Genomic DNA, 12860 nt, shown 5'->3' on the forward strand with positions numbered 1-12860 from the left:
AATCACTGTATCCTTTCATGGAACTGTAGTCCAACAGAGAAGAACTCTTGACCTACAATGTTCATAATTAAGGATTTAAGAAGTATACATCAGAAAGACAGTAATCTGACAGTTCTGCTTTATTTGTTTCTTGGGTTAATAAGAGCATTTATAATATTTGTCTCTAACATGGAAATTTACATGGAGGAACTGACGAATGAAGGATGACAGAATTATTTCAAAGCATCAATTTCCAGTTACCAATCCATGTATTGTCAATTTGGCTTCATTATGCTGTTGAAAGGACTGACAACATATTCTGTGCAAACACACACACACACACATACAAATTCAAATATATGAAATAACAAGTTCTTGTTTGTCCCAGTACCTTTTTGGTCCCTCTTGCCTCTATTTTCTACCATTACTGTAGAAAAGATCTCAAGATAATTGGTTTCTTTTTGCCAGTGTAAAAAGAGGCAGAGTTGCACAGCACTGTCTAGTATGTCTTTCTAAAAGGAAATGACATACAAGAAATCACAATTCTGCAACTTGGCAATTCTAAAGCATGTCTCTTCTTAGAATTTTAAAACTTCAACCTGTTCACCACTTTCTACAATGATGCACAAATAAGGTTTTGAGGTGTTTCTGGTTGTGCCTTTAATTTTTCACATTAGTTTTATTTTCTCAATGGAAGATTAACTTAGTAGAAGTATGTTGCTTTATTTCCAAGTACTTGGGCATTATCCAATTAACTTTTTATTATTGATATCTAATTTAATTCCCTTGCGGTCAAACAACATACTCTGCATGATTTCAATTTTTGAAAACACATTCAGTAATACAGCCTAATGTTTTGTATATCCTGTGAATGTTCGATCTGCATTTGAAACAAATGTGTATTCTGCAGTTGTTAAATGAAGTTTTCTACGAATGTCAGATAGGTCAGATTAATTGATAGTACCTTTCAAGTCCATATCCTTAGTGACTTTCTGTCAATTTTTGAGGGAGTGGTCTTGAACCTTCCAGTCATATTTACATATCTACCTTTCACTCTTCAGATCTGTTAGTTTTTGCTTTGTGCATTTTGAAGTTTTCTTATTATATTTGTAGGATTATTATACCTTCTTCATGATTTAACCCCCTTATCACTGTGAAATAGCTCCCTTTACATAATACTCCATGTCCTGAAGTCTATTTTGTTGGCATTCTATCTTTACTATTGATTAATATTTCCATACCATGTATTTTTTCCATGCTTTTATTTGTAACCCATCTGTGTGTCTTTAGAATTAATGTGTACTTCTTATAAATAGTATATAAGTATGTCTTGCTTTTTATTCAATCTAATAATTCCTGTCTTCTAATTGGAAGGTTTAATTCATTTTCAGTTAATGAAGTATTTTGATGTTTGCATTTAAGGCTACCAATATGCTTTGTTTTCAATTTGACCCATATCTTCTTTGGTCAGTTTTTGAGTCCTACAATCTTTTGGACTAGTGTGTGTGTGTGTGTGTGTGTATACTAATATATATATGCTAATATATATACTTCTTTATAGCTTCTCATTAGGAGACACCTTTAAAATTTTTAAAAAAAAATTATTTGAAAGTTAGAGAGAAGGAGGGAGAGGAAGGAGAGAGAGAGTGAGAAAAAGAGAGAGTGAGAGAGAGACACACACACAGAGAGAAATTTTCTATACACTAGTTCACTCCTGAAATGCCTACAATAGCCAAGGCTGGGCCAAGCCAAAGTCAGGAGCTAGGAGCACTGAATTGAAATTTCTTCAGTTATTCTTTCATTATGCTCCTTATCCTTTAAATCTTTGAATATATTTATAATAGTTGTTTTAAAGCCCTAGGCTTCTCATCTCATAATCTTTGCCATGTCTGGGTCTGTTTCTATTCACTGATTTTTTTCCTTCTGGTTTGCATCCTGTTTTCCCACTTTGCATATCCAGATTTTATTTTTACTGTGTGCTGAACATTGTGACTACTATTGTATCAGTTCCCTTTTTCATTACTGAAACAAATATTAGAGAATGAGCCAGTTATGAAATAAAGAGAAGTTTATTTTGGCTCATGGTTCTAGAGTTTTCAAAGTGAAAACAGCTTGACCCTGGCTTTGGCTCTGGGGAGGGGTCCGTGGTAGATGCTGGGCCATAAACAAAGGAAGGATCATCTGCTGAGCGAGATACGCAGGGAAAAACAGATGTTTACAAACAGGGATTTCAAAATCATATTCATATGAAATTAAAATAGTTAAAAGCCTCTCCCCAAAGAGTACCATAAATGTAATAGTGGATTCTAATCAGAATTATTTAATTCACAGGCATTCTCTAATTTTATCTTGTTTATATCTCTAAATGATCTCTTTTTATCAGAGTAATTCCACTTCCTCCATTCCCTTCTCATTCAATGACACTTAAGAAATGAAATACTGTTAAAATCCTCAAACTTTCAAATCATTGTCTCAGAAAAATTATCTTTGGGGATAGGGAGAAGTGGAGTCTAAAAAAGTTTCTCTAGTTTTAAAGTTTTAAAAACAGACCCCTAGTTTGTTAAAAAAAAAAAAAAGCTATCAAATATTCTATCAGTGTTTCGGTTCAAGAACATACAGCTTCTACACAGTAGAAATGACAAATACTTGGTGTTTGAGTGGTTCAGGTTACTAAGATTTTGGCATGGTAATTTATCACATTACTCTGTTATATCTCTATGAATGATTTATTTCAAATGATATGTCGTAACTGCACTTTTTATTCAAATGGAATTAAACTTACTGTACATTAATATATACCTTGGTAGTAAGACAATGATGTTCATCTACACTATCACTAGCCAAATGAAGTAATATAAAAAAGAAGATTGATTTCAGTGAGACAACTGAAATTTTTAATTTGATAGTTTTTTAAACAGGGTAGTTATTAATTTTTAATCTGATAGTTATTAATTTGTAAAATTGTTCTTGCTATTGAACACACAAGTTTAAAATATAAATTGCTATAAATTAACTATTAAGAGCAATCTTCATAGCAAAGAATAACATGAAAAATAAGTTTTATTTGGATGCTTAAGCGTTTAAAGTTAATTGGAACTGAAAGTGGCTTACATACAAATATAAGAATATTAATTTTATTTGCTACCTCTGGCTACCAAAATGCTTTGGTAAAGAACCAGGGCAAAGTGGGCCATCTGACAATTGTCCTCTAACTCACGTCTTGAGAGCAAACACAGGGAGTGCAAAGGGCAGATAACTGGGGACACAGAAAGGGTCTGAGTGCACCTGCACACCTTATGAATAGAGAGGATTCAACCTCACAGGAGAGGCACAGCTCCCTTAGAAGTGTGCACCCACCATGCAGCTCCTGCCTACTGTGCAAGAAAGAAGGCTCATTGTTCACAAATTTTCAGTTTTATTTTTCACATGATGTGAGAAATCAGGAATTTTATGTGAGATCTCCTGACTCATAAATGTTAGCTGAGATGCTTTTACAATGGTGCATTGAGGTTTTCCATCAAAGTACTTATCAGTTGCTCAAGGACAGAAAGACAAGAAGATACAGAGAGCACCATAGCAATAGCAGGGAGGACCCTGGAGATAGCATCTTGAATGGGTGATGTGCTCTCAGCCACTCTGCTGTTTCTGTAGAAAGTTTCCCTCCAATATGACTCAACTTTATTTAACTCTACAAGAGCTCACTGAGAACACTGTGCTACTGGCAAAGGCAAAATAAGACAGTGCTGCCAAGCACCTGTTGGATGGGGAGGAAACAGGAGAACTGACAGCAAATTCTGGAACTGGATTTTAAACTGCTGAATATTTCCATTTGTGCAATAATGAAGCACTTAGAAAGGTTATATTATCCAGCCATGATATACTCATTACATTTCCTTCCACACTAGGATGCACATTGAAATTTGCCAATTTGTTCAACACATGCTTATTAAGCAGTTACTTCTCTGTGCTTTGTACATATAGGGGTGAAAGATAAAAGCCAAATAAAGTATGCTTGCAGACAGGTAAACAGGTGATTAAAGGGCAGCATGCATTGGTGTTAGGAGAGTTATGAAATTACAAATTGCAATGATGAGCTAGTCTCCAAATATCTAACCCACAGAGAAGAAATCACAGAAGGCTTCCTAGAAGTAGCACCTAAAGTGCAAATAGGAGCTATAATTCTTATCTGGGGCTTATTTAATGCCAGAAACTGTTATAAAATAATTTATATAAACCCCACAATCTTAAAGGTATGTTCACCTCCTGTATCTACATTTTATACATAAGGAGAAGGAACACAGGAGTTTGCAGAGAAGAATTTGGATTTTACGTTCTCAACCACTACATATTATTGACACGTTATATATTTAACAAAATATGGAATAAGTTTCAGAACCCAGATTCTGTGTTCTAGTAAGTGTCAGAATCCACACAGTATGTGCTACTTTATATAGGAAAAGTTCTGTTTATGTTTATCCTAGCTCATCTGACTAAGTTTCTGATTACTGCTTTTGCCCCTTCCTCTGCTGCAAACACCCTAGTCATCACTAACCCTAATCTGAATTACTGGAAATGCTCCCTTTACTTTCATTGCCTACCGCCTGAAATATCACCACCAGATTCATCTGCCCAAACTGCAGGGCTGACTGTGCTCCCTCCACAGTCTAAGAGCTTCAATGGCTTCCTTTTCCCTATCATAGTGGTTCCCTAAGAGTGGAACAATACATTGTTATGGGGCCAGAGTTGTGGCATAGTCGGTAAAGCTGCCTCTTGCAATGCCAGTGCTCCTGCTGCTCCACCTCCAATGTGGCTCCCAGCTAATGGCCTGGGAAAAGCAGTGGAAGATGTAGAAGATGGCCCAAGTGTTTGGGCCCCTGCCATCCACGTGAGAGAACCAGGTGAAGCTCCTGGAGCTGGATCTGGGCTGATCTGAAGCCAGGAGCCAGGAGCTTCTTCTGGGTCTCCCATGTGGATGCAGGGGCTCAAGGTCTTGAAACATCTTCTGCTGATTTCCCAGGCACATTAGCAGGGAGCTGGACTGGAAGCAGAACAGTCAGGACTCCAACCAGTATCCTTATGGGATGGCAGCACTGCAGGTGGCAGCTTTACCAGGCTAAGACAAAGCACCGCCCTTTCTATACTTTTCAAATTTAAACAAACAAAAAAAGTGAGTGATTTTAAGGGATAGTATTAAGTACCTATCAGAAAGGCTAATATACAAACACAGTAGTGAGGTTAGTAGTGAAATGACTGTATTCTGAGAAAGACTGAGCAGTCAAGTCAGACTCCTCATAGGTTACACAAAAAGAACACTATTTCCCACGTTGCATCAGGGGGTTGTATGGTAGGACTAATGCTCCATTAGGGCTGTTTCTAAATCTGGCAACAATGATTAATCCTTTTCTGTTCTCCAAAAGGCACCACACTTTCCAGCCTCCAAGCTTTTGAGCATGCTGTTCCTTCCACGTGGGATGCTTGGTTTCCCTCCTGTCCCTATTGACACCTGCCAGTTCCTTCCAAGTCAAGGCTCATTACTAGCTCCCTCCTGGTGCCTTTCTTCCCAAAGTCAGATAGATTCTTTTCTCTTCCACAGACCAAAGAGCACCCTCTCCATTGTGATTTCCCCCATCAGGTGCGAGTTTCATTCATGTTTTATACCACCACGATACCTAACAAAGTGCCTCTTATTTACAGGAGGTCTAGAATTAAAATTTGTTAAATTGAATTTAATATTTTAGGCAAAATTCATGCAACACTTACAATTTTGCGCTTGATCATGAAGAGTGGGATTTTTGCATGAAGAGGAGTGGAGGACAGTTCCTTGTGGACTGTCGATAAATACAATCTTCTTTTGATGTTGCCTAAATCAGTAATTCTGAAGAAGGAGGATAAAGAAGAGAAAGATTCACTTCAGTGTAATAACCACTTCTTTGGATGATTATCAAAACGGCTGAATTTATCATATAGACCCTTTCCAATAGGGAGATCAAATAGAGAATTTAAGAATTGCCATTTTCTTTCAAGAAGTAATAAAATTTCTCCCTTAAATTCAAAGTGCTCACAAGCCTGAATGTATAAATCCACTTAATATGCTAATTTATTTCAGAATCCTACACTAGATTTCCATAGTCCTCCAGCCTATGAAAAATTCAATTTGTATGAAGTGAGAAACTGCTAGCCTTTAATAACTTTGCTTGTTCCAGCCCCTTAAGCCTGTGTTATCTTGGGACACACTGTCACCTACTAAATAGGAAAACATTATGGGTTTCTTTCCCTAAAAATGCACCTGTCATTTTATATAGGCTCTTCGTCTGCTTAGAGACAGATACAAAACACTGACTGTCGGTTTCACTTCCTAAGCACATATCTTCCAACTAGAATTATAACATACAAGTTTATTGCTCACTATTCAGGTCAACTCACAGTGATACCAAGGACAGTGAATCTGAACATCTTTAATAGATTTAGACCACAGCCATGATCACAAAGATTAGGTTTGCCTCAAATTGATAGAGGCTCATTTTTATGTTCTGCTTCCTTTGGGTCTCAGAGGTAACACAGCAGGCTTAAAATCACCAACCTTGTCTCAGGCTGCTATATTGTACAATTGATGTGTCCTTAAAAACTGTATTTTTACTTGAGAATCAATGTTTTTTCTCCCTTTTTTAGCAACTTTGTCTAGATGCACTACACTAATATTTTACAATTAGCAGTCTCCTAAAAAGACAAAATTTCATTTGAGTAGACTATTGTCAATATTTATAGTACAATTGGCTTTTTTTACATCAACATAGCATTTTTATGTCTCTTCCATGACTCTCTCTGCTTTTTCATTTTTATAGATGTATTTATTTGAAAGGCAGAGAGAGAGAGAGAGAGAGAGAGAGAATCTTAGATTCTCTGATTCACTCCTCCAAATGGCCACAGCAGGCGGGTGATCTGGGGCAGGCCAAAGCCAAGAACCAGGAACTCTGTCCTGTTATCCTACATGGGTGGCAGGGGTCTAAGAACTTATCTTCCACTGCCTTCCTAGGTGCATTAGTAGAAAGTGGAGGAGCTGGGACTTGAACTGTCACTTTGAGATGGTATGCTGGCATCAAAAGTAGTAGCTTAACGCACTGGATCACAATGCCAGACCCTCTTCCTCATTTTTATTATATTTTATATTTTATTAATTACATGTCATTATTGCCTCCCTCTAAAATAGCTTACATATTTTGCTGTAGAAAAACTATCAACAGACAATGCTAAGCATAAATACGAGGGCTCTTCACAAAGTTCATGGAAAGTGTATATTATGAAAAATTATAAACAGATTTTAAAGGTGGTTTTGTACAAAACAGATTCAGACTAATTTCTTGTAGTCTGAATTGGATCTAGTTTGAGGTGTTAAGAAGCAAAAAAAAAAAAAAAAAGATTGGAAAGAGTTCCTATCAGAGCAATATGAATTCTGCTAAAATTGTAGAAAGAACAAACATAAAATGCATAGTAAATGGTGGGTGGAAGAATGGCAAAATCATTAATGCTTTACAAAACATTTTGGGGACAATGCCTTTAAAAACCCCCATCAGTTTACATAGCTATAACTAGTTTTAAAAAAGGGACAAGATAATGTCGAAGATGAAGTCCAAAGTGGCAGACCATTCACATCAATTTGCTGGGAAATGATTAATCTTGCTTATCCCCTAATGGAAGAGGACTGACAATTAAAAGCAGAAGCAACAGGCAACACCACAAACATTCAACTGGTTCAGTTCGAGATATTCTTTCATTCATTGGCACATTCAACAAATACTGAGTTAGGCATAAAGGATACAATGATGAAAAAGACAAATCTGCCCAGAGCTTCTATTTTAATGGTAAAGACAGGTTGAAAAAAACAGTATAAAGAGACAAAATAAATGAGTTTTCCAAATGCAGTAAGGAAACGAATAAAAATATAAATATTAAGAAATGATCTACTTCAGAAAGCAGAGCCAGTAAGGCTAGGACCTACTAGGTAAGGGAGGAAAAAGAGGTAGAAGGGAAAGGTACCAGACAAATCATGCACAGATATTATGACAGAGTAAGGACTTAGTAAGTTTATAGTCCACAAAGGGAGGTTTTAATAAGAGGGTCTACACTCTACCCTACATGAAAAATGTGTATTATAAAAATAACTATGGTCTCATTTCTTCATTTCAGAAATATTTGTCATTGAAATGCAAATTTTAGTATATAATCTCAAGTATTTTAATAAATGTATATTCCTGGGTAATTATCATTCTGTTCAACACACAGCACATGAAAGTTCCCTCCATCTAGGCAACACTCACCCTATGGGTAATCACCGTTCATATTTTTATCATCATAAATAACTTGTCTGTTCTTGAACTTCTCAGAGTTCTATAGAAATATACTCTTGTGATTAGCTTCTTTCACTTAACATGACATTTCTGAAAGTTAACCATGTTGCAGCATGCTGCAATAGTTCTTTTGATTTTCATTGCTGAGTCTCGTAGGGGTATAAAACACTTTGTTTATTCACTTTCCTGATGACAGACATTTGAACTGCTTCTAGTTTTGGTTTCTTAGGAATAAAGCTTGTAGGAATGTTCTATAATGTTTTCTTGTGAACATGTATTTTCATTCTCTTAATAAATAAATAACCATGAATGGACTTACTGAGTCACTGGGGAATATACTTACACAACTTTAAAGAAACAGTTCTCCAAAGTGGTGTTAGCAGATTTTAAATGTAAAAACAATTTTAGTATGTATAAAATGGATGCCATTATGACTTTGTCTTTTTCTTATGATTACCTGACACTGAGCATTTTTACTTATATTTACTGGTATATCTTCTTTTGTGAGGCATCTGTTAAGTCTTTCATTCAGTTTTTATTAGATTACTTTCTTATAATTGTATAAGTGCTTTATATATTTTGTATACATGTTGTTTCTCAGATATATGTATTGTTAATATTTTCTTCCCTGTTCTCTTAATGCTATCTTTTAAAAACATTTTATTTGGAAATAGTTTCCAAACTGGAGACAAGTATGAAGAATAGTACAAAAAAAAAAAAAAACCCAAAACAACAAGTCATATGCCCTTTATAGAGTTTTTCTGATATGTGGATAGTTTTTCACTAGTAGAAGTTATAATTTTCATGAAATCCAGTCTATCATTGTTTATAGTAGTGCTTCTTGTATCTTAAAAAAAAGGCTTGCCAAGCCCCAAATTACAAAAACATTTTACTATGTTTCATTTTTACATTTAGTCTTGATCTATCCAAAATCAGTTTCCATATCGTTACTGAGGCAGGAGTGTTCTTTTTCTGTATGTTTATTCAGTTGTCTCAGCACCATTTAATAAAGATTCTCCTTTCCTCACTAAAATATCTTGATACTTTCTCGACAAACCAATTGATCATAAATACAAAAGATCTTCAGGAGGTTCATGGAAAATACATATTCTTTTTTTTTAATTTTTAAAAAATTTTTTTGACAGGCAGGATTAGAGAGAGAGAGAGAGAGAGAGGTCTTCCTTCTGTTGGTTCACCCCCCAAATGGCTACTACGGCTGGCGCGCTGAGGCCGGCAGACTGCACTGATCTGAAGCCAGGGGCCAGGTGCTTCTTCCTGGTCTCCCATGCGGGTGCAGGGACCAAGCACTTGGGCCATCCTCCACTGTACTCCCGGGCCACAGCAGAGAGCTGGACTGGAAAGGGAGGCAACCGGTGCTCCCGGTGAATCTGGTGCCCCGACCGGGACGACAACCCAGGGTGCCAGCGCCACAGGCGGAGGATTAGCCTAGTGAGCCGTGGCACCAGCCGAAAAAAAATATTCTCTTTTTACTCCCATGAACTTTTAAAATTTGTGTGCAGAAAATTAATTAAGTCTAAGAAAAAAATGGACTTAAATGATAAGTGTATTTTGGTGCAAAAAATTTGGAAGTCCATTAGTAATTTTTTCATATTATATCTTTTCCATGAACTTTTTGATGACTCGCTGTATATGTAGGTGTAAGAATCTATTTCACTGATTCATTTGTTCATTCTTAAACCAATAACATGCAATCATGATCTTGATTGCTATATATTTACAGTAAGTCTTAAAACCAGTAAAAGAAGCTGTCTAACTTTGATTTTGTTTAAGGTTTGCTTGTCCTTTGCTTTTCTATACACATTTTAGGATCCATTTATTATTTTCTATTAAGAAAAAGTTGAGAGTTTAACTCAGATCATGTTGAACTTAAAGATCAATTTCAAAAGAACAATACTGAGTCTTACACATGATATACAATTACACTTATTTATGCCTTGTCTAATTTCTTTCATAAAGTTTTATAGTTTTCATTTTAGAACTTTTATACATTTTTGTTATATTATTCCTGAGTATTTTAGGTTTCTATACAATCAAAAACAAACTTTATATTCCAGTGATCATTTGTTACTAGTCTACAGAAATACCACTGATTTTTCTATGTAGACAATGTTTTTAATGACCTTGCTTAATTCGTAAAAGTTTTAGTAATTGTTTTGTAGATTCCTGGGGATATTTTATATATGCTCTAATCTTTCCCTCGTTGAATAAACCCTGATTTCCTTTTAAATTCAATATATCTTTCATTTTCTTTCTCTTGCATTATAGCACTGGGCATACAGCATATACTAAATACAAGTGATGGAAGCTGAAATCTCTTATTTATTCCTGATCCCAAAGTGGTTATTAAGTCCTTTTTTTTTTTTTTTTGACAGGCAGAGTGAGTGAGAGAGAGAGAGAGAGAGAGAGAGAGAGAGAGAGAAAGGTCTTCCTTTTTCCATTGGTTCACCCCTCAAGTGGCCAATATGGCTGGTGCGTTGTGGCTGGCGCGCTGTGCCGATCCAAAGCCAGGGACCAGGTGCTTCCTCCTGGTCTCCCATGCGGGTGGAGGGCCCAAGCACTTGGGCCATCCTCCACTGCACTCCCGGGCCACAGCAGAGAGCTAGACTGGAAGAGGAGCAACCAGGACAGAATCTGGCGCCCGGACTGGGACTAAAACCTGGGGTGCCAGCACCGCATGCAGAGGATTAGCCTAGTGAGCTGTGGCACCAGCCTACTCAGTCCCTTTTAAGTAATATGCTTGATGTAGCTTTCTTTTTTTTGACAGGCAGAGTAGACAGTGAGAGAGAGAGAGACAGAGAGAAAGGTCTTCCTTTACCATTGGTTCATCCTCCAATGGCCGCTGTGCCCAGCACACTGCGGCCGGCGCACCGCGCTGATCCGAAGGCAGGAGCCAGGTGCTTCTCCTGGTCTCCCATGCGGGTGGAGGGCCCAAGCACTTGGGCCATCCTCCACTGCACTCCCGGGCTACAGCAGATAGCTGGACTGGAAGAGGAGCAACCGGGACAGAATCCGGTGCCCCAACCGGGATTAGAACCCGGTGTGCCGGCGCCGCAAAGTGCAGGATTAGCCTATTGAGCTGCGGTGCTGGCCAATGTAGGTTTCTCTAATCAGATTGATGATGTTGTCTTCTATGCCTAGTTTTTTTGTTACAAAAAGAAAAAAAATCTTAATTTATGGGGAGGGAGATGGCATGTGGCCGGCATTATGGTATAGCAGGTTAAGGTACTGCCTGCCAATGCTGGCATCTCATACGGGAGCTGGCTCAGTTCCCAGTTGCTGTACTTCTGATCCAGCTCCCTGTTAATGCACCTGAGAAACCAGTGGAGGATGGCCCAAGTACTTGGGCCCCTGCAACCATGTTGGAGGTCCAGAGGAAGCTCCTGGCTCCTGGCTTTAGCCTGGCCCAGTTCTGGCCATGAGTACCACATGGGGAGTGAACCAGCAGTTGGAAGATCACTCTCTCTCTCTCCCCTTTTTTCTGCAACTCTGACTTATAAATAAATAAATAAATATTTAAAAGAAAAGAATTCTTGGTGTGGTAAGGACCACAGGCTAACACTTTTCAATTCAATACTTATTTACCTGATGAAAACTATCTCCCCTTTCAATTCTGCCTCTTTCTGACTTCTTGACATTCTCTTTCTGCTCTGTTCTGGATTCTTTCTAGATCCAGTCTTTGAATATGTCACAAATTTGTGCCTTCCAACCATACACAGGTAAAGCCTCCTAAAGGAATGATCTCTGAGCTAAGAAGTCTGGAGTGTAATCTGTTGGAAATGTGGTAACTCTTCTTAGAAAAAATATCCATCAAATACCAGAAGGCTGTTTACTTGGCAAGTAATTAGAATAGCTAGGTTAAGACTTCAATTCCTATTTTATATACTTCACAGAAAAAGGTATTATTGTAATTATCTTTTAATTATGGAATATTTTATATATGCAAAGCTGTTCTAAGACTTCTACATTTATTATCTCATTTAATTCTTACATAAACCCTGTATCTACTATTATTATTGTCATTTCTATTTTGCAAATGTGGAAACTAAAGCTCAGTAAGATTAGCCAACTTCCCCAAAGTCACAAACCTAGCAGAGTCCAGATTTAAACTGAGATCTAATGAATCTCAGTACTCATATCCTGAATCACATGCTGACTTCCTTTTTATAGTAGGTGGTACACAAAAACACATAAGACAGTACGATGACTTTTGCTCCTGGGAATAAACTATTTAGTATCTGATGGCTAGGACTCCTACTGTACATTGTGTTCGGATGAACATACCCCACGTTTGCTTTTTGTGTCTATTCTATCCACTTACAATTTCTTTTTATTGGGATATATTTTATTTTTATTAGTCAGAGACTAATCTTATTTTCCTCATATCCATGTTTTTGTGGGGTCACCTCACACCTCACTACAGAGGTTGTTAGGATGGACTCCAGAGAATCACTGGCTGCTTTACCAATCCAATTAGCTCTCAAAACCACTTTCCCTGTGGTTTCTTTTTTATTTTAT

At 37.2% G+C, this 12860-nt stretch overlaps 1 protein-coding gene across 1 annotated transcript in view; it reads right to left on the minus strand.

Moving 5' to 3' along the window:
- CFAP20DC (CFAP20 domain containing) overlaps positions 1 to 12860 on the minus strand; it is a 268464-nt gene that overhangs the window by 148029 nt on the left and 107575 nt on the right. Inside the window, exon 5 of the mRNA XM_062200180.1 lies at positions 5740 to 5854. Within this exon, the coding sequence (XP_062056164.1) occupies positions 5740 to 5854 (115 nt within the window). The remainder of the gene's footprint in view (positions 1 to 5739; positions 5855 to 12860) is intronic.

Source organism: Lepus europaeus, chromosome 9, assembly GCF_033115175.1.
Source record: "Lepus europaeus isolate LE1 chromosome 9, mLepTim1.pri, whole genome shotgun sequence".
Classification (NCBI taxonomy): Eukaryota; Metazoa; Chordata; class Mammalia; order Lagomorpha; family Leporidae; genus Lepus; species Lepus europaeus.